Raw genomic sequence first — 22,726 nt, 5'->3', positions numbered from 1 at the left:
CTACACTGGCCCCTTTTCCGGAAGGGGCATGTAAATTTCATGAGTCGTCGTAGGGAAATCCGCGGGGGATTTAAATATCCCCCGCGGCATTTAAATAAAAATGTCCGCCGCTTTTTTCCGGCTTTTAAAAAAGCCGGAAAAGAGCGTCTAGACTGGCCCCGATCCTCCGGAAAAAGCGCCCTTTTCCGGAGGCTCTTATTCCTAGAGGGCGCTTTTTCCGGAGGATCGGGGCCAGTCTAGACGCTCTTTTCCGGCTTTTTTAAAAGCCGGAAAAAAGCGGCGGACATTTTTATTTAAATGCCGCGGGGGATATTTAAATCCCCCGCGGATTTCCCTACGACGACTCATGAAATTTACATGCCCCTTCCGGAAAAGGGGCCAGTGTAGACGTAGCCAAGTTGTTGGAACTGTCCAATGGATATTGTTGGCCAAGAGTAGAATATAGTAACAGAAGACTTTTTCCAGTTCCTCTTCTGATACTTTATTCATACTTATTCTGTTAAAAGACTGATATTTGCATTTATATTGATTACTTCATATTTGACTAGATTAAGCTTATAACTTAATTTATATTTTGAATACAAATAATACACTTACGAATCTACAATATCACTAAGCCTGGGCATAAATGATGTCGCAAGATGGCAATTTTGGAGGAAAACCCATTGTCCACTAAATAACTGTGCTTTATGTATCAAATCTTCAGCTTTGGTTCCCTGACCACGTCCCAAAGAAACCATTTTCACATGCTGTGTGCTTCCTTTTATTTCCTGTGCAAGGCGCAGAAGCTGGGCTGCTGGGTCTGTTCCTGTTTAACAATATAGAATTTATTTATGCAGCCAAAACATCTTTATAGTTACATATTTAAAAACATGTTATATCTTTAATTACCTCACTTATAGGAACAGTACTCTGTTATTATTTTGACCATAAATTAACTACCATATCTGCACTAAATATGGATACATTTTATAAGGGCATCATGGGGTGAAGAAAAACGGGTTATGTTATGTTAAATTATCAGAGGAATGCATCGACACACTGATGAATAAGAATGATAGTTTGATTATATTAGTTAAAGAATTTCTTACAATGTTAACTATTACAGCAAATGATACTGAATAGTATAATGACTACTTATCTTTGGTTAAGTTAATTTAGTGTTATTTCAAATCCTGCACAAGTAATATAGAGCCAGATCACTCAGACCTCTTGAAAAACCAGTAGTGGCAGTTTAGAAGGACAACAACTCTGGAAAATCCATATAAGGTCTGGCTTTGTAACTCTGTGCTGCCTCCTGATTCCTTAACTCTCTCATTAGTGACAACGAACAGGTCTTCCCCTGCTAGCAGCTACCTTGGAACCCACTGTTAAAGGGAAATCTGAAGGTTGAGTAGAGTTCCATGGTCAGAGGTACTGGTGGAGTAACAAGGAGCATCCCCCACAATCCTCCATCTTCCTGTGATTTTGCTCAGTTTAACAGGAAACAAGGATAACATGAATGCAAAAGTTGGAACAATCTAGGAAGCAGGGACAACCTACTGAATGTAAAAAAACAAAGCTAGAATCTGAAAAATTATGCTTCATAAACCCGGTGTTTTGTGCTTCCTCTTAGTTTATAAGTATCTCACCATGAGAATGAATAAGTATTAATGGAGTGCTGGCATTGGAGTCTTCATACACTTCTTTCAAGTTAATCCCTCCAATCTGAAGATATCTGGCTCCTAATTTCTCAGTAACAAACTCTCGCACTGCACTATTTAAACTTTCTGGTCTGAGAATTTTAATCTAACAATAAAATATGAAAGTTGAGAGAACAAATTTATCAAATCTTTTAAATTAATATTAGCATAATAATTATGCCTGTGATAAAAATTAAGTCAGGTTGTTTTGTACTATACAGTTCTAAAAGATTCCAAAATATCAACATTTGTGCTTTATTTGACCAATATAAAAAAAAATTGGAGGTCATTGTATACTTCTCACTATACATCAAGGGTTGCCACCTTTTCAAACCAAACAGTCTAATTACATCAAAATTCAGAACAAGTGGTCAACAAAGGGCTGTATAAGAATGCAGGGGTCAGGAGAGGGGTTTGGCTGTGCGTGGGGCTTGGGGAAGAGGGTGGGCAGTGCTAGAGTTGGGTCAGGGGTGGGGGGCTTAGGGCAAGGGGTTGGATGTGTGGGCATTGGATGCGCTGGGGCTGCAAGAGTCAGGAGAAGACTTGGGGGGCTCATAGCAGGGGGTGGGGGTGCAGAAGTGAGAGGACGGGCCTGGGAGATGTGGGGGCTGAGGGTAAGAGGTGGGGGTGCAGGATAGGGGGTTGGATATGTAGTGGGGCTTAGTGCCGAGGGGATGTAGGAATCAGGGCAGAGGGTGGAGGGTTAAGGGCAGGGGGCTCAGGGCTGGGAGGTCTGGGGGAGGCTTACCATGACTTCCTGTGACAGTGAAGATGGTGCTGCTCCAAGGGGGCACAGTTTCTGCCCCCCCCCCCCAGCATCTCCCCTGGGGGGCAGTGGTTTCTGGCCTTTCCCTGGTGTGTCCTGGGGTGGGGAGATGCTGCACTGTGTTTCCCAGTTGACCCTTCCCATGTCTCCTGGCATTGGGAGGGGGCCAATGTGCCCCATCCCTGCATCTCTTGAAGGTGGGGAGGCTGCCAAGCTGTGATTCACAGCCCCCCAGTTTGTCCTGGGGCCGGGGACCTGCCAGGCTGTGATTTGTGGCCCCTTGGCATGTCATGGGATGGGTGGGGGTCACTGAGCCACGGTTTACAGCCCCCCAGCATGTCCTGGGGGGTAGGGGTTTGTGCCCCCCCCTTGCGTGTTCTGGGGAAGGATTGAAGCTGGGACCAGGGCCGTGTGGTGGGCAGCTGCACCATGTGCCAGGGCTGGAGCCAAGGCCATGGTGCAGCTGATCTTGGGTGTACTTCAGCCCTGGCCCCAGGAGCAGCCACACCGCAGCCTGGCCTCTAGCACCGACAGCCACCACGCAGCCTGCCCTGGGAGCAGCTGGGCATCCACTGGTCCCAAGGCAGCTGCCCAAGCTGGAGCTGGGCTGCGGTACGGTTGTTCCTGGGGTTGGGGTACACCCTGTCCCAGCCCCTGGAGCAGCTGCACCGCAGCCTAGCTTTAGCTCTGGCCGCGCCCACTAGTGGCTGCCAGAAGAACCATATTTGACACCCTTGTGAGCCATATTTGGCTTACGAGCCATAGGCTGCAGACACCTACTATGTTGGTTTTCAGGTTGCTTTGTACTTGTTTGGTGTAAAGCAGCCTGAATGTAGATGAGAATTTGGGCCTTCATATAATTCTTTTTATTTCACAAAATGAATAGCAATGTATTTAATTCAGAAAAAAACCACGCTTCAATTGCATTATAAATAGCTTTCTCTGAAACCTGTCCCCTTTATTTTTTTGACAGGAATTTTGTAGAACTTGCGTCTTCAACATTACACCATTGACAAATATTTTGGAATTTAGGACTACTAAAACCTATATCTAATTTAAATTGTCAACAACCTCTCAAATATTTTGTAAAAAATATTCCCTCATTTTCTTTTCTTACCAATATAATTCTTTGAAATGAAGAAAGATTCTCCCAGTGAAAATCTACCACAGCACTCTCAAGTCCAATTTTTTCTTTCAGTGTCTCTGATTGCAGGCCTGAATCTGTTATAAAATATAAATTCAGAGAAGCAATTATACAACAATAATAAAAAAGACCAGCACACACAGACTATTTTTTCCAGTGAGTACTATGGATGTTAAGGACTAGTTGACTAGTTGCTTCCCCCCACCCCCTTGCTGCCTTTATCAGATAAAAGCAGCGAGTGGGGGAGAAGAAAGGGGTACTTCAAAGCAGCAGCACTGCATGGAGCCCGGGGTCAGCTGCTCTGTGCAGTGCCGTGGCAGTGTTTCAAAGGGGCAGTGCCACATGGAGCCCAGGAATAGCTGGGGAGTCCCTTACCACATGTACCCATTGACTAAAGACTTAAGATGGCTTTTTGTTTTTTTTTAAAGCTAAACACATGATTTTTGTCAACTGAATCAGTTTCAAGAATGGCACTATCTGAATAATGCTGTAACAAATCCCTGCCCCCCTAAGATGCTATGATTGTAGCCATGCTGCACATGCTGGCCACCTCAAACTTCATGGTGACAGAATAAAAATGGCCATACTGGGTCACACCAAAGGTCCACCTAGCCCAGTATCTGGTCTTCTGTCAGTGGCCAATCCCAGATGCCCCAGACAGAGTGAACAGAACATATAATCATCAAGTGATCCCTCTCCTGTCATCCATTTCCTGCCTCTGACAATCAGAGATTAGGGACACGATTCCTACCCATTCTGGCAAATAGGCAGGGCTCGACAAATAATACAATCTATTCACCCATGACGAGTAGATTGTAACCCAGAAGAGCCGGGTTCGGGCGATCTGCGCATATGCAGAACGATGTGCGCACGCGCAGATCGCCAAACAGCGTGGCTGGTGAGTGGGGCTCGCCGCGGTTCGGCGAGCCCTGCTAATAGGTATTGATGGATGTAACCTCCATGAATTTATCTAGTTCTTTTCTGAACCCTGTTAAAGTCCTGGTCTTCACAACATCCTCTGACAAGGAGTTCCACAGGTTGACTGTGCACTGCTTGAAGAAAAACTTTTTTTTGTTTTAAACCTAATACCTATTAATTTCATCTGATGACCCCTAGTTCTTATGTTATGGGAACAAGTAAATTACTTTTCCTTATTCACTATCTGTCATGATTTTATAGACTTCTATCATATTTCCCCTTAGTCTCCTTTTTTCTAAGCTGAAAAGTCCCAGTCTTTTTTATCTCTCTTCAGATGGTACCTGTTCCAAACCCCTAATAATTTTATTGCCTTTTTCTTAACCTTTTCCAATACCAATATATCTTTTTTGAGATGAAGCAGTCACAGCTGTATGCAGTATTCAAGATGTGGGTGCACTGTGGATTTATATAGAAGCAATAAAATATTCTCTATCTTATTCTCAATCCCTTTTTAAATTATTCCTAACATTCTGTTTGCTTTTTATGACTGCTGCTGCAAATTAAGTGGATGCTTCCAGAGAACTACCTGCAATGATTCTAGATCTTCCTTGAGTAGTAATAGCTAAATTAGTCCCTGTAATTTTGTATATCCAGATGGGATTATTTTTTCCAATGTGCATTACTTTGCATTTAACAACATTAAAATTCATTTGCACAATCACTTAGTTTTGTAACATTCTTTTGTGCTCTTCACAGTCTGCTTTGATCTTAACTATTTGGAGGAGTTTAATACCATCTGCATATTTTGCCACCTCATTGTTTACCCCTTTCTCCAGATCATTTATAAATATGTGGAATAGGATTGGTCCCAGTATGCACACTTGGGGGGACACCACTAGTTACTTCTCTCCATTCTGAAAACTCACTATTTATTCCTACCCTTTGTTTTAAACAGTTATCTATCCATGAAAGGACAACCCATGTAGACAAACTGCTCCAAAAAGCACAAACATCTATAGTTATTAGCAGCTCACTGGGGAAGTTCTGATTCTCTCCAATCGCAGGCAGCAGTAGACATGCATAGTAACCAGTTCATTTCAGCACTTAGTATGTTATGCAGCCAACTTTACACAAAAACCCTGTAGGTCTGTAGATATCAACACAATCCCAAAAATGAATCTATGATGATTTACAAAGTTGTGTGATAGTTATTTTGATATAGTCCCTCATGTGGACCCAATTATATAGGTACAAAGATGCACTATATCTGCATAGTTTATTCCCCTTCTCATACAGGAATAGCTCTATCACGATAGAGTACCTTTATAGTGGTATTATTGAGACCTTCTAATATGGGAGCAAGTGGTTATCACAGAATCATGAACCTTGAGAGGTCAACTAGTTTAGACCCCCATGCTAGGCAGAATCAAGTATTCCTGGACTATTCCTGTCAGGTCTTTCGCTAACTGATTCTTAAAAAGCTCCAAGGCTAGGGATTCTACATCCAATCTTGGAACCTTATTATATGCAAAACTATCCTGATAGTTAGGAAGATATTTCTAATATCTAATCTAAAAATGCCTTGCTTCAGATTAAGCCAATTACGTCTTGTCCTACAGTCAATGGACAGGGGAGACAACTGACCAGTCCATTTCATAACAATTGTTAACATATTTGAAGACTGTTATTAGGTGCCCTCTTCAGTCATCTTTTACACATGCAGTTTTTAAAATCTTTCCTAATAGGTCAGGAATTCTAAACTTTTAAATTTTTTGTTGCTCTCCTCTGTGCTCTCTCAAATTTATTCACATCTTTCCTTGATGCCCAGAACTGGACACAGTGCTCTAATTAAGGCCTCATCAGTGCTAAGAAAAGTGGTATAATTACCTCCCATGTCATACATAAGAAACTCTATTTATAAATCCCAAAGTGATATTAACCTTTTTTGCAACTGGAGCAGATTGTTAGCTTATGCGTGGTGCACTATAACCCCTTGCAACATGGGAGTCCACATGGGAGAGATCTCAGGTCAGCAACCCCTGGGGCATTGAATAGTATGCTATGGGGCCTCCATAGTACTGCCAGTTGCTGAACTAGGCTTTCCTGTTGGGCTTGCTGCTGGGTAGCCAATGCCCTCATCATCTCCTGTTAGTGGTTTGTCACCTGTTGCAACAGTTGTGTGTACTGCTCCTGTTGGCAAGCTTGTTGATGCTAGCCTTCTATGAGCCATTTCAGGACCTTGTCTGATGCCATACTAGTGTTGCTTGCCTATGCCTCACTAGTGCAAAATGAAAGGGGGAATCCTGAGTAATGTCTGAACGTCCCTTTGATTCCCTAGTCTAGACCTCTCCTCAGGAGGAAGAGAGTGCCCTCTGGGGCAGTGCCCATATTCTCCAACCACATCCAATGCAGGGCAAGTAAGCCCATCTCCCTTGTGAAGCATTTATGCAGTTCCCTGGTTTGTTCTCCCCAACACGTCTTCAGGTCTGCACTTAGCTGTGTGCCTCAGTGGTCCAGTGGCTAAAGTCTGTAAATCCACCCCATCTTCAGGACAGTGTGGCCCACTGGCCAAAGTCATTAAACTCACTCTGGTTTGCAGGGCAGCATGGCCCACTGGCCCAGTCAAACTCACCCTGATCTGCAAGGAAATGTGGCCCACTGGCCAGAGTCAGTAAACTCATCCCTGTCCACAGGGCACTGTAGCTCATTGGCCAAAGTCATTAAACTCGCTCTGATCTGCAGGGCAGTGTGGCCCAGTGGCCAGAGTCACTAAGTTCACTCAAACTCCTAGGGCAGTATGGCTCAATAGACAGAGTCAGTAAGTTGCTCCAGTTCCCAGGGTAGTGTACCTCCCTGGTTAGAGACAGGAGATAGGGGAGAGGGTTACATCCCCCAGCACTGGGGTCCAGGCCCTCCCTCTCTACTGGACCTCAGCCCAGAGCCCAATTAGTATCTGGAGCTCCAGCCACTGAGTCAGTGGGGAAAAGCTCCAACTGAAACACTCTGACTCCTGATGCTGGCTCACTCAGCAGTTAGCCATCACCTTCCATTAGGTTACTTCCTTCTGTTGTCTCCACGGTTATGGTATGGGTCTTTGTCTCCTCTCCCTGCTCTAGGTTGGTCCAATCCTTGAGGCCTCTGAACTCCATGAAGCCTCTGAGGAGTGTCTCACCTTCAGCCTGAGTTGTGGTGTTTCTGTGTCTAGGTTTGCACTGCGGCTTGCCTGGAGCAAGTGGTGCACACCTTCTCTCTCCAGCAATCAGTATAAGTGAGCTGCTCCATATTTATACCTGTGCAGCTGGAACATGCACAATAAGGAGGAAGGAGTATGGCTTTGTTAGCCCCCAGTATAGGGGTAACCCTCTCACCCAGCGTGGTTTGAGTGCACCCTGTCACACCCCCATACCTTGTTCAGCAACTACTGCTTCTCCAGTTATTCCCCATTTTGTAGTTGTGCAGTTGGTTTGTTCTTCCTAAGTGTAGTAATTTGCACTTATCTTTCTTTAATGTCATCTTATTGAGTTCAGACCAATTCTCCAAATTGTTAAGGTCATTTTGCATTCTGATCCTGTCTTCCTAGGGCTTGCAACTCTCCTGTTTGGTGTCATCTGCATATTTTATAACCATACTCTCCACTTGATTAACCAAATCTTAATGAAAATATTGACTAGTACCAGACCCAGGATAAAACCTCTGCAGGGTCACACAATATATGGCTTTCTATTTCGAAAGTGAACCATTGATAACTACTTTTTGAGAATAGTCTTTCAGCTAGCTTTGATTTATCTTACAAGCAATGTCATCCAACACATTTCCTTTGTTTACTTATAAGAATGTCATGTGGCACTATGTCAAAGGCATAATTAAAATTAACATATATATCATGGCTAGAGCTTACCCCCTCCTGAAAGCCATCCACGAGGCCTGTCATCCCAAACTGTGGAGAACACAGTTTGACTAGCCTGAGACCCAACTCTGTGGAGAACTGTGGACTAGCCTGAGACCCAACTCTTTTCAGGGGCCATGTTGGGTCTCAGGCTAGTCCTCACAGTGAGTGAACAGAGAGTACCACCTAACCCCACTGCCATCTATGCTCCACTCCCAGCCTCAGCCCCTGACTGCGAGCCAGTAGTGGCTTCTACTCTCACCCCCAGCCCCAACCCAAGCCCAGCCGTGGCTCCCCAGCCAAAGATTCCCTGGCTGAGGTTCCATTTGAGCTGCAACTTCATTCCCAACCTTAGCTCTACCCCCAGCTGCAGCCCTAGCCTTGGCCTATTATGCCTTTCCACATCTCCTGGACCTGGCAGAAGTAGGCAGTGTGTGTGACTGTGAAAAGTTTGGGCACTCTGCACTAAGCCACTAATCTTTTCAAAGATTATATCACTAATTATATTGGTATAAATGAAGTGATACAACATGTGTGTTTACATAAGCCCAAAGTATCTTGTTGAATCAGAGCCTTATAAGCTTTACTCTCCTGGTTCATAAAGTCACTACAAATGATCAACATGCAGCTTTACTTGCCGGTAGAGGTAATATTTTTCATTAGATCAAGATCTGCTGTTGAACTTGTACGGAACTCTTGTCAGGTCTGGGATCTCTGTATAAGATTGAAAGCTTGTCTCTCTTATCAACAGTGGTTGGTCCAGTAAAAGATATTACTTCACCTATCTTGTCTCTATAAATATCCTGGTACAGACACAGCTACAACACTACATATAGATTTACTAGGCACAACTAAGGATATAGTACTCCTTATGCAAGATTAAAGTTATAAACAAAATAAAAATAAAATTATGAGCTTGTACCTTGCTGTGATGCTGCTGGCCTGTAACATGTACTGAGTAAATAATATGGGTTATCACTGTTTAGGAAAGAACTCCATTGTTGAGAATTTGATGCAAGGGATTCACACAAGAAATTGAAAGGTTGCATGTGAGTGCTCATGTACTGACATTCCTTCCACATGGATTCAGTAATCCAGAGACAAGGAGTTTTATTAAACACATATGGATCTAAGCAACAACAAGAATTATAGGATTAGAACATATGAATACTTTGCTGCTTAGAGTTTCAGTCATATGTCACATGAGTAAAGTAACTATGGTCTGCTCACTTAAGTTTGATCATAAACTGAAAATATAAAAGGAGACTATTTAGGAAGATTACAGTTTATGCTTTTGGGGTATTAAAACAGCTTTGTTACATTACCATTACACTATTCTACCAATGTTAATGCTGTTTCACTAGAATGAGAGGGTTTTTACTCTGTGCAGTATCTGGAGTTGTTTGAGATGTGTCCTTCTAAGGGTTCCCCATTTTAGGTGCAGTGCACCCCATTTGCCTTTGATTGGAGACCTTTGGTTGCAGTGCCCAGTCAGCCCACAGACATGTTCCAGACATCCATGAGTCCTTTACTTAGACACATAGGGCTGTGCAAATGAACTACCACTAATTGCCTTCTGACATCCAAGGTAGGAAGATACCTTACTCCCTGGTCTGATGTGGATTTTGGAAAACAACTGGGAGATGAATGGCAAGATGAATATTAAATTCAGAAGATGCTTGAGGTAGAAATTTGGAATGCAGTCACAACAAAACTTTTCTCTTGAAAAACTTGATGAAGGGAGAAAGGAAACTTACTCACCTTGTGCATTAACGACAATTCTTTGAGATGTGTGTCCCCGTGGGTGCTTCATGGTTGGTGTTGGGCTCACCCCGCGCTGCAGATTGGAGATTTTTTCTAGCAGTATCTAGTCAGGCCATGCATGCACAAGAGTGGTACATGCCATTTGCGCCCATGATGTTTGCACGCGTGGTCTGACTCCCCTCAGTTTCTTCATGAACACCCTCTTATGTGACTGTCAAACCAAAAAAGAGGGGAGGAGGGGTGGGTAGTAGAGCATCCATGGGGACACGCATCTTGAAGAACTGTTGTTGCTGCACAAGGTGAGTAACTTCCCTTTCTTCTTTAAGTGATGTCCGCGTGGGTGCTCCACTGTTGGTGACTACTTAGCAGTATCCCAAAGATGAAAGGCAGGCTTTGGCTAGGTTTTTTTGTGCAGATGAAAGAACTGCACTGGCTACTACAGTTTGTATCCATTCGTGTGGAAATTGCATAGTGCCTCATGAAAGTATGGTTAGAGGACCAGGTAGTGGCATGGCAAATGTTCTGGAGTGGAGCTCCCTTCAGGAAGGCTGTTGATGTTGACATTGCTCAAGTGGAGCATGCCTTAGGGAGCATAAGAAGAGGTGCCCCTTGGAGGAAGTAACATTGGATGATGCAGGTTGTCACCAGTTTTGAGACCCTCTGTGATGCTCCACCAGTGAAATGAATAGGGTCTGTGATTATGGAAGGGCCAAGTAAGGTCTATATGGAATGATAATGCCTTCTGGACATCCAGGGCGTAGAATAGCCTCTTCTTGAGAAGCATGAGGTTTTGGGCAGAAGGCCAGGAGGACGATAGGAGAAATCAGAACAAACTTTAGGCAGGAACAAAGGGTGGAGGTGCAGAACCACCATGTCTTTGTGGAATATGGTGTAGGGAGGGGATACTGTGAGAGCAGCAATCTCACTAACTCACCTTGCCGATGTGTTGGCTGTTAGAAGTATTTAGTGTTAGGAGATACAGCGAGCATTTGGTGGCCTTGGGCTCAAACGGTGATCTGGAAAGTGCATGGAGTACCAATTCTAGATCCCACATGGGAAGAATAGGACTACGTGGTGGAATAAGATTATGTAGCACTTTGAGGAATCTCATAGGAATAGGATGAGCAAATATGGAGAAACTTGGATTGAAGGGTGGAATGCTGCAAGTGCAGCTTAGATGCACTCTGAATTATGAAACTAATAAACCTTGTTGTTGCAGAAAGAATGTAGTCAAGGATCGTGTGGGGAGGTGCACATAAGGGATGGATGTCATTTCTCTCACACCAGACAGTAAACTGCCTCCACTTATGGAGGTAAGTTTTGTGAGTCATCTGACATCTATTGTGGAATAGGATGCTTCTTACTTGCTATGAACACCTCTGTTCTGCCTCTGAGAACCAGCGAGGAGCCATGCCTTCAGATGTAGTGTCTGCGGCTGCATGTGGCAAAGGGTGCCTCTGTTCTGAAAAAGAAGGTCTGAGTGGGTTGGAAGTGGGTAGGGAGGTTGGAGGGACATCTGATAGCGATAGGGAAACCAGATCTGCCTGGCCCACAATGGGGCTATGAGGATGACTAGGACATTGTGTGACTATCTTGCAGAGAACTCTGGGGATGAGCGGGATGGGAGGAAAGGCGAAGAGAATGTGGGTATTCCATGGGATAACAAAAGCATCTCCTAATGATCTGAGTTCTATGCCTGCAATGGAGCAATAGCGAGGGCACTTGGTATTGTGGCATGTTACAGAGAGGTCTTTTAATGGCCAAACCCATTGGTGGAAGATGTTGTGCAGGATCCCGGTATGGATTTCCCACTCATGCTCTACTGCAAACTTGAGGCTGAGGATATCCACAATAACATTCTTGACTCCAGGTAGGTAAGATGCCGTGATGGTGATATTATTGTGGATACGCCAGTTCTACAAGCATACCAGCTCCGCACAGACATAGTGGGAATGTATACCTCCCTGTTGATTGATGTAAAACATTGTAGTGACATTGTCTATAAGGATGCAGATCAGGGAATCCTGAATGTGTTGGCAGAAGTGTTTGTAGGTGTGCACAGCTCGGAACTCCAGGAGACTGATGTGGAGCCTGGATTTGTGGGTGGACCATTTGCCCTGAGCAAAGCGATGCTGGGGATGGGTGCCCTAGCCAAGGAGGTAATGTGGCTGGATGGTTGTGCAGGATGAAACAGTACACCAGCAAGGAGGTTCCCTTATAGGTCTATCATCATAATGACGAAAGGACAGTTGGGAGAATTGAACATGTCTGTGCACCCAATGTTTGGACAGGGTGTAGGCTGAGGCAAACCAGTGCTGAAGGCATTGGAAGTATAGATGCGTGTGGTAGACGACATATGTTGTAGCAGCCATATGTCCCAGCAGCCATGTGTCCCATAAGTCGAAGGTCGGTAAGTATTGGGATCATGGGGACATAGTTGAAACCAGGCTTTTTATTGCTTCAAAATGTTGATTTGGCAGAAATGTGCATGATGTGGTAGAATCAAGACGCACTCCTATGAATTCTAGGGATTGGGTCAGGAAGAGGGTAGATTTTTGCTCGTTGATAACAAGGCTGAGAGATTCTAAGAACCTCTTGGTGAAGAGGAACATATCTCTTGTGGCCTGATGTGAAGGGTCTCAAATGAGGCAATCGTCTAGGTATGGAAATATTATGATGCCTTGGCTATGAAGGTATGAAGCTATAGCCAGGGTCTTGGAGAAGACTCTGGGGGCAGATGAAAGCCTGAAAGGCAAAACTCTGTACTAGAAATGAGCTGAAGCCACCATAAATTGGAGGAAGCACCTGTGCATGCTGAGTGTATGGTTATATGAAAATAAACATCTTGGAGGTTGAGTGATGTGAACCAGTCTCCCTTGTCTAGTGCTGGGATAATTACCATGAGTGTGACCATCTTGAATCACTATTTAAAGAGGTATTTGTTTAGATGGCAGAGGTCAAGGATGGGTCTCCATCCACCCATTCTTTTTTCCATGAGGAAGTAATTTGAATAAATCCCTTGCCCTGGTATTGCTCGGGTACCCTCTCTATAGCTCCTATGTGTAGAAGGTGGTGTACCTCTTGATAGAGCAGTTTTTCGTGAGAGGGGTCCCTATAGAAGTATGGGGAGGTTGGGAGAACTGAAAGTAGGGGACCGAGCATCCGCACTTGATAATCTCTAGGACCCAGCAATCTGTGGTAATTGTTGCTCACTGGTTGTAAAAAGAGCTTACATAGTGATGGAATACAGTGTGTTGGAAAGGCACTGGTGGAGTGGAGAGGTTGTGCAGGCACTTGAGAAAAGCATCAAACCTACTGCTTTGGAGGCTTGATGGCTGGACGAATGCGTGTTAATAGCTCGTCATTGCTGGTTTCTTGGCCTGGAGTGATTGCTGTCAAATGACCTTTGATTGTTGTCAAATGGCCTGTCAAATGTGAGGTCTCTGGCTGTGTCTACACTGGCATGAATTTCCGGAAATGCTTAAAACAGAATAGTTTTCGTTATAAGTATTTCCGGAAAAAGAGCGTCTACATTGGCAGGCTGCTTTTCCGGAAAAGCCCTTTTTCCGGAAAAGCATCTGTGGCCAATGTAGACGCGCTTTTCCGGAAAAGAGCTCTAATTGTCATTTTCGCAATCGGGGCTTTTTTCCGGAAAAGACTACTGGGCTGTCTACACTGGCCCTTTTCTGGAACAGTGTTCCGGAATAAGGACTTATGCACGAGCGGGAGCAGAATAGTTTTTCCGGAATAGCGGCTGATTTTGTACAGTAGAGCATCGTTGCTTTTCTGGAAATTCAAGGGCCAGTGTAGACAGCTCGCAGCTTATTCCAGAAAAGCGGCTGATTTTCCGGAATAAGTGGCCCAGTGTAGACACAGCCTCTGTGTCTCTGGTAGGGAGTATACTGTTTCCTACCATATGGGTTTGTATACATCCCCAAAGTATGTAAGGTGGTCCGTGAGTCCTTGCTGGAGTAAAGGACGTTGTCCATTTTCACTGCAAAGAGCTTATCTTTGCCAAATGGTAGGTCCTCCATTTTGGTCTGGAGCTCTTTGGGGACCCCTGCTGTTTGTCACCACGATGTGCATTTCATTACATTAGATGATGCCATGGCTCTCACAGACGTGTCAGCGGAGCCGAGCGCCATCTGCAGGGCTGTGTAAGATGTAGGGTAGCCTGCCTGTACTATAGATTTTAGTACAGGTTTTTTATCATCAGGAAGGTATTGCATTAGTTCTGTCAGTTTAGCATAATTATCAAACTTGTGATTGGCTAATAATGCTGTATAGTTGGTTATCCACAGCTGCAGCATTGAGGAAGAGTACATTTTCCTGCCAAACAGACCTAAGCGCTTATGATCCTTGTCCTGAGCGCATAGGCGTTTATTTAAATCACTGCTTCATCTTCCTATGCCGGGTAGCCTAATCTACATGCCTCTGTCATCAGAGGCATGCAGTCTAGACATACCCTCATAGAGTGAATGCTCTCTTGTTGGAGAAGAGGGCTGGGATGAAAATATGCTCTGACAATCCCCTTTGTAGTCACTATTGTGTGACAGTACTGGTGACCGTAGTGGGGGAGGAGAGCCCTGAACTGAGAATGGGGATCAGGAGCCATGCCTAAAAGAAGGGGCATACAAGGATCTAGATCTCAGTTTTGTATGCAGCACAGGTGGATTGTATTCTTGCGTACGCGCAGCAGGGTGATGATGGATAGGCGCAGGTTCCTATGATGCTTAGAAATGTGGTGCCCATGGAGGTGGCATCGATGCCGATGGTGATGGCACCGACTCTGGACTCAACATGTATGGCACCAGTCTTGCTGATTTTGACCTGGATTTGATAGGCACCAAGATCTTGAATGGCACTGAAGTCTTATTCTGATCCTTGCACTGGGTCTCTTCGGTGCCGTGGTAGTCAATGCCACAGTTTGCTCAGATTGCATTTTCAGGTCTGTCACCAACTCGGCATATGGGCGTGCGGTGCCCAAGGTGCCTGGTTTGTCTGCTGTAGTAACCCTCAGTGGCAAGGAGCAGGCTGGAGAGGCCCTTCTTTTGATCAAGAGCTTATGTGATGGTGAGCTTGAGGTTTTCTTCTGCTTTGTGCCAGAATCAGACTGATTGGTGTCCTTGGTGTTTATCTGGGGCTCGAGTGCCTTATCAAATAATAACATATAGTCTGAGTTCCCTGTCCATATGAGCTCCAGCTGTAAAACTACAGCAGTGGACAAGGTGTGCTTCCCCCAGACAATGAATACAACACCTGGGGCGATCTGAAGCAGGTATAGGGTCATGGCACTTTTCACATTTTTTGAAACTGGAGGAGCCTGGTTTTTGTCTCTTCTTGTGTGTGTGTGGGTTTTTTTTTTGTTGTTGTTGTTGTTAGTAGCTATGTGGCCAGAGGATCTGATTCTCTGAGTTTTTCAAGGATGGTCAGAGTGTCCTGCTTGCCTTCCCTGTTCTTTTGGTTTTCTCTCTTCTTCTTCTCTTTTTGTTTTTTTTTTAAAAGTAAGTAGAGATCTGAGGACCATAGCCCTTGAGGCTGGCAGTATGCTGCCCCCCAGGGGCTGCGCTTTAACTATTTACAACAACTCTGAAGAAAAAAACATTTTTTGTGGGTTTTTTTAGAACTATAACATTGAAAAAAAAAAGTTTTAACTAATTACAATTCAGCTTCTATCTACCAGGAACTGAAGAGGAGAGGACTCAAGCTCCATCTGCAATCAAGGGAGGAAAAGAAGGAACTCAAGGGAATCAGGGCCATGTGCTCAAACTCCAAAGGCATGAACACCCTGTGCCACTTTTGTGCATGTGTGGCCCAACTAGAGACTGCTAGAAAAAGTCTCCGAACTCCAGCACAGTATGAGCCCAGCACCAACAGTGGAGCACCTACGGGGACATCACTCAAAGAAGAATCTGCCATTAATGCCCCCATTTCTCTGTTCCTCCAGGAAGAAGTATCAGCCATCAAGAATGCAGTTTCAAAGGATAGGTGAAGTAAAGAGCATGTAACCTATTAATTAAATTGGGATGGTGAAACTTTTTCCTATCAAAGGCCACTGAGCCTCCCAAAATCAGTCATGGGCCATACACAGCCCTGTGGGAAGGAAAGGGGCACAGAGGCTCAGGAATACCCCTCATCCCCAGCCTGGGACCAAAAATGAAGAGGGGATGAGAGTTTCAACTGGGGATGTGGGTTCTGGGGTGGAGATAATGGGTTTAGGGTCTAGGAGGGGGCCAAGTGGTTTGCAGTGCAGGAGTGGGCTCAGGGCAGGCATTGGGGTACGGATGGGGGTGCAGTGTCTGGGCAGGAGTTAAGGTACTAGAGTTGGCTCAGGGCTGAGGCAAGGGGTGGAGGTGCAGGCTCTGGGAGTAGTGGCATAGCCAGACGAACACACTTGGGTTGACCCCAACTTAGAGTGGGTGGGCAATGGTGGGAGTGGTAAGGCCCCTGCCCTGGCTCCGCTCCCTGGCCAGAGTGTAGGTGTCGTGGGCTGAGCCCTGGAACGTCAGTTCTGCTCTCCAGTCATAGCAACGATGACCCCATACCTGGCCTGCATAGGTGGGTGGGACTGGATGAAAAGTGAGTGGGCCACAGCCCAGCCGTGACTATGCCACCGTCTGTGAGGGAGTGAGCGCAAGAGAGATTTCTGACATGAGTCAGAGGTTTGGGGTGGAAGTGTGGGCTCTGGGAAGGAGTCTGGGTGTCGGAGGGGGCTCAGTCCTATGATAGAGGGTTGGGATGTGAGTGATTTTGGGCTCTGGGGTGGGACAGGGGAGGACAGGGTTGCAGTATATGGGGGTTTCTGGGCTTGGAGTATGGCTGGGGTGGGGGGGGGCACTTACCTCAGCTGGCTTCTGGTCAGTGGCAAAGCAGGGCTAAGGCAGGCTCCCCGCCTGCCCTAGCCCCATACCACTCCTGGAAGCGGCTGGCCCCTTGGAGGGATGGGGGAGGGGTGGAAGGGGAAGGATATGGCTCCAGGTGCTGCCCCTGCAGCTGCCTTTGGCTGCAGATCAACGGGAACTATGGGTGTGGCACCCGTAGGAGTGGACACCATGTAGAGCTTTCCTGATTGTCATTCACAGCTCCAGCCCAGCATGGGGTGATGGCGGCGGTGGCGGCGGTAGCCAAGGCTTCAAACTTGTGGCATGGAGACTTGATGGTGGTTGGATGATATTAAGCACAGGGCTGGATCTTGCTCACTGGCCAGAGGCTTCCCACCTCAGCTCAAAATAAACATTTTATAAAGAAATTGAGGAAAAAGTTCAAATCCCATATCGTGATGGGTTCTTTAATCTGTGGAAAGAGACTCATCAATTACTAGGATAGCTTCCTGGCAGGAGAGGCAACATTTAAAACCTGAGGATCCCGGTATATTAAAAAGTGCCATGTCCAGAATAATCCTTGCAGCAGGAAAAGAAAAAAGGGGGAAAACAACAGAACCACAAAAACTAATTACTATGAGCTAGACTAAAGACAATAACCTATGCCTAAAAAGAAATGAGCATGTTGACATTGTTTCAGCGTAAAGGGCAAATTAGAAGGAAATGAAGGCAGTTTGTCCACACAAACCTATATAACCTGGGTACAAAACATGAGGCTATCAGAAGTGCAAGCTCAGGCTGAATGGGCACTACTACTAAAAACCTCTGATTAAAGGCATATGGAGCACATGTGTACATGAAGTGAGGCATCCTAGAAAAACTACTCAAAGAATTGTTAAAATGGTATTGTGTCATGCTGACTGGACCCAAATTTTAGGTTTTATATTAAACATAATAAAAGGCTGCATTTTACAAAATAATGTTAATTAAATATTTTCATGATTGGCAAAAATGCAAGTACGTTTTTTGTATTTAAATACTTTCTTGAAATATTTGCAATCTCACAAACAACAGAATTATGCCACTCGCGAGAATCAAAGTGAAACTGCATACAGTATAAGCAAATTAGTCAAGATTTACAGTCAAACACAGTTCAAGAAGCAAAAACAAACAGGCTCTCTATTTAACATTTGATGAGATTTTTCAAACTTTCAATGCTACTTTTGTAAGAGCCAAATTCGATTTTCAGTTATATGGTGTAAAACTGAAAAAATTCCAATGACTTCAGTGTAACAGGGTAGAACAGAAGTGGGCAATAATTTTTGATGGGGGTGCCACTCTAAGAATTTGGAAAGTTGTTAAGGGCTGCACTCTTCCATGATATTAATGGAGGAGGTGCGGGGTCTGGGTTGAAGGTTGGTTGCAGAAGGGAGCTTGGGGTAAGGGAAGGAGTTTGGGTGAAGGAGGCAGTTGTGACCGGGGGCACTGGACTGGGGTAGAGGGGGTTGCATTGTGACTTAGGGCAGGGAATTGGGGTACAGAAGGGGGTGCAGGGATTTGAGTTGTGAGCTAGGGCAAGAGGGGACTGTCATCTGGGGAAGAGGATTGAGGTGCTGGATCTGGGAGGGGATATAGCTACAGGAAGGGGGCAAAGGATTTAGGTATGTGGGCAGATTAGGGTGGGGGGGAGAGGGTTAGGGAAAGACTGGGGTGCCAGAGTCACTAGTAGGCACTGCTAGTAGACCAGCTGTGGTTCCTGAATCAGCCTCCCTGCCTGCCCACCCCCACCCAAATTGCACCATGTGCTTTATGGCTGCCTATTATTGAAACAGGCAGCTCTCATTGACCGGCCAATAGGATTGTGCGGGAGGCAGGGGCAGCTCCTAAAGCTTCCTCTCTCCCCTCCAGACTCACAGTTCTTAACGAAAAACTGCCCCACAGCTGCATTTCTGAGCTGCATGTGGGTAGGACAAGGGAAGCGGGCAGCCTGCCTGGAGGTTCCCGCAGCATCTGCAGGCCAGATCTGGTGGTTTGGCAGGTTGAATCTGGCCCGCAGGCCATATTTTGTCCAGGAAGTATGATTGGCAAAAGAAGCACAAAAAGCATGTAAATATATATTTACCACCTCATATGTGTCGCTTTAAAGATACTTAATTCTTCTCTTAGTTACACTCATGAAGCCCTTTTAATTTCAGTGGGGTTGTATAAATATAAGTGAAGGATAGGGGCTTTATTTACCATTATTTTTCGATTCTGACTTTTTATCCATAATATTTGCCAACATGCTGGAGTACAGGAAGAAGTTCCACTCATTCTCAGGTAGAAATCCAAGTTTGTCTAGGGCTTGATTTTCACCATAGTTACTCTGCATGATCTTAGTGCAAAGCAGGAAGGAGAAGCAGAGTTGATTTTCAGTGAAGAGGGCAGAAGAAACTGTCTGTAGAGGGGGAAAGGTGTGTGTCAATACTGATTATATAATATACTTACTTATACTTAAAAAACACACAAAGCAGTTATTTAAGGCAATGTCTACTCTATAAAATAGGGGTGTGATTTTCTTGTTTGAATATTGCTAACATGAGTATAAATAGCAGGGTAGTCACAGTAGTAGCTGTGGGAGAGGCAATGGAGACACAGCTGAACCATGTAGCAAAGAGTACATACAGGTGGGGTTGTACACCACACAATTGAGCAGTGCTTCCATCGTGGCTTCCCGTGCTATTGAAGATACAATGCTATTTACACTGTGCTACCAGTATACATCCACAAGCATGGTAATCAAACCTCAGCTCAAAATACAGACATAGCTTCAGACACAAAGCTTCTTATAATAATTAAAATTCATATGTAAGTAACTGTATTGAATTTTGGTAACACCTCACCTTATAAACATTACTCATTAACATATCAATTATATCTTTAAGATGACTGTTAAAGCTGTCTGTCTCATTCTCAGATTCTTCCCAGTGCTCTTGGGTGAAATGCCTTCTTCTCTGCCTGCTAAGGGCTCGTACTGTTCCACATACAGAAGAAGTTGAATCTGACAGAGAAATCTGACTTTGCAGTTTATTCACAGAATCCATAGATTCTACAAAGATCTTATGGAACCACTCCAATGAAAACTGATACATACAGTTGACCTTAATAAGATCTGCCACTACAAAATATAGCACAGCACCTCGAGTTGCAATAGGGAGATAGTTTTTACGTGTTTTTTCAATCGTGGCTTCTGTTTTTGCTGATGCATCAATACGTTCAAAAATCTCTTTTGAAGTAACTTTTGTTCTTTGTAAGTTGTCAATGAGATCTTGGTCATCTAATAAGTGTCCTAAAATGTAAAAAAGGTTTTATTCAAATTTAAAATTTATGAGCTAGAATGCAGCAGACAAATGAACACATTTTTTAAAAAATTAAGCCAGGCTGTATTTTATTAATGTTCTTTCTTAAAATGCCTCTGTATTTGTATTTTTTAGTTTAACTCCCCCACCAAAACAACAAAGTTTCACACTAAATCTAACTAATGTTAGTATAAAATATATTTTACATTATTTGTGTTTTTAACGGAATTTCTTGTCTTGCTGTACAATTTATTTTTATATTCACACTTTTATATAAATAGTAATGACAATAAATGTACAGAAATGCACACATATAAAATGGGAAATGACTACTTAGGAAAGAGTACTGTAGAAAGGGATCTAGGAATCATAGTGGTCCACAAGCTACATATGAGTCAAAAGTGCACGACTGTGTAAAAAAACCAAACATTATTCTGGGATATATTAACAGGAGTACAGTAATTACTCGTTTAACATGTGCCCGCTTAACACGTTTTCGCAATAGCACGATTTTTTTAGGGAACGTTTTTCGAATAACACGCCCATCCCTGAAATAACATGAAAATAATCAAGTGGCAGACTACTTCGCATGGTAGTATAAATTGGTGAAAACAGTGGTAACACGCATGAGCGAATGAATACACATTTTCACAGCGCTCTTCCGCTCACTCACATATTTATCTTTGTGTTTAACACACCGCAGCGACTTAAGTTGCTAGATATCTTGTGTTGCTAGATATCTAATGTTGACGTTGATGACCCAGCACCAACAAAAAATTGACTTTGCCACCACCATCTGAAATGCAAACTCCACCTTTTCCATTATTTTTAATGGGAAAATTGACTCCGCATAGCACGTTTTCGCTTAGTACGCACATTTTCAGAAACGCATCTATAGAGTTAAATGAGGAATTACTGTATTGTAAGCAAGACACAAGGGCTGTGTCTACACTGGCATGAATTTCCGGAAATGCTTAAAACAGAATAGTTTTCATTATAAGTATTTCCAGAAAAGGAGCGTCTACATTGGCAGGCTGCTTTTCCGGAAAAGCCCTTTTTCCGGAAAAGTGTCCGTGGCCAATGTAGACGCGCTTTTCCAGAAAAGTCTACTGGGCTGTCTACACTGGCCCTTTTCCGGAACAGTGTTCGGGAATAAGGACTTATGCCCGAGCGGGAGCAGAATAGTTTTTCCGGAATAGCAGCTGATTTTGTACAGTAGAGCATCGTTGCTTTTCCGGAAATTCAAGGGCCAGTGTAGACAGCTCGCAGCTTATTCCGGAAAAGCGGCTGATTTTCCGGAATAAGTGGCCCAGTGTAGACACAGCCAAGAAGTAATTTTTCCACTTTACTCTGTGCTGATTAGGCCTCAACTAGCATATTGTGTCCAGTTCTGGATGTGTCATTTCAGGAAAGATGTGGACAAATTGGAAAAAATTCAGAGAAAAGCAATACAAATGATTAAAAGTCTAGAAAACATGACCTATAAGGGAAGACTGAAAGATTTAGGATTGTTTGGTCTGGAAAAAAAGACTATGAGGGGAATACGATAACAGCTTTCAAGTATCTAAAAATGTTACAAGGAATAAAATTCTTCTCCTTAATCTCTGATAAGACAAGAAGCAATGGTCTTACATTGTAGCAAGGAAGTTTTAGGTTGAACATTAGGAAAAATGTCACGCTAGGGTTGTTAAACACTGGAATAAATGGCCTAGGGCAGTTGTGGAATCTCCCTCATTGGAGATTTTTAAGAGCAGGTTAAACAAACACCTGTCATGGATGGTCTAAAGATGGTGCTTGGTCATGTCATGAATGCAGGTACTGGACTTAATGACCTCTTGAGGTTCCTTGGAGTTCTATAATTCTGTGATATAAAGTTATCTGATAATTTCACACACAATAATTAATGGAAGAATCTGAAGCAGAGGTTTATTGTTTGCAATGCACACTAAGACTATATCTACACAACATGATTATTTCAAAATAAGCTATTCTGGAAGAAATACTCCCAAATAACTTATTTTGAAATAGCACATCTACACTACAGGGAAGTCTAAAAATTAGTCCAAGGCAGGCTCCACTAATGTGGATGTGCTACCTCGATTTAGAGGCCCAGGAAGCACTGCAGAGTAATTACTTTGAATGGCCTGAGGGAGGAGCAACAATGGAGCATCCACGCTACTGCTATTCCAAAATAGCTATTTCAGAAAAGACATTATTCCTCATGGAATGCAGTTTACAAATGCTGAAATAAGCCTCCCATTATTTTGAAATTATTTTGAAATAACAGGCTAGCAGTGTAGATGCTTACATAGTTATTTTGGAATAACGGACATTATTCCTAAATAACACTGTCGAGTAGATGTACCCTAAGATATTATCCATATGTGACGGGATGGACTAGGCTTGA

At 44.0% G+C, this 22,726-nt stretch overlaps 1 protein-coding gene across 4 annotated transcripts in view; it reads right to left on the bottom strand.

Moving 5' to 3' along the window:
* The window catches only part of DNAH14 (dynein axonemal heavy chain 14), a 599,282-nt gene that overhangs the window by 47,255 nt on the left and 529,301 nt on the right, over positions 1–22,726 (bottom strand). For all 4 annotated transcript variants that reach the window (XM_075925276.1, XM_075925277.1, XM_075925279.1 and 1 more), the window contains 6 exons: positions 19,864–20,309; positions 19,220–19,418; positions 9,319–9,525; positions 3,566–3,669; positions 1,632–1,788; positions 598–808 (listed from right to left, as the gene is read on the bottom strand). In XM_075925276.1, coding sequence (XP_075781391.1) covers positions 598–808; positions 1,632–1,788; positions 3,566–3,669; positions 9,319–9,525; positions 19,220–19,418; positions 19,864–20,309 — 1,324 coding nt within the window. The remainder of the gene's footprint in view (positions 1–597; positions 809–1,631; positions 1,789–3,565; positions 3,670–9,318; positions 9,526–19,219; positions 19,419–19,863; positions 20,310–22,726) is intronic.

The sequence above is a fragment of the Pelodiscus sinensis genome, chromosome 3 (genome assembly GCF_049634645.1).
Source record: "Pelodiscus sinensis isolate JC-2024 chromosome 3, ASM4963464v1, whole genome shotgun sequence".
Lineage (NCBI taxonomy): Eukaryota > Metazoa > Chordata > Testudines > Trionychidae > Pelodiscus > Pelodiscus sinensis.
Note: the sequence above shows the minus strand (reverse complement) of the source record. Positions and strands in the feature narration are given on the sequence as shown.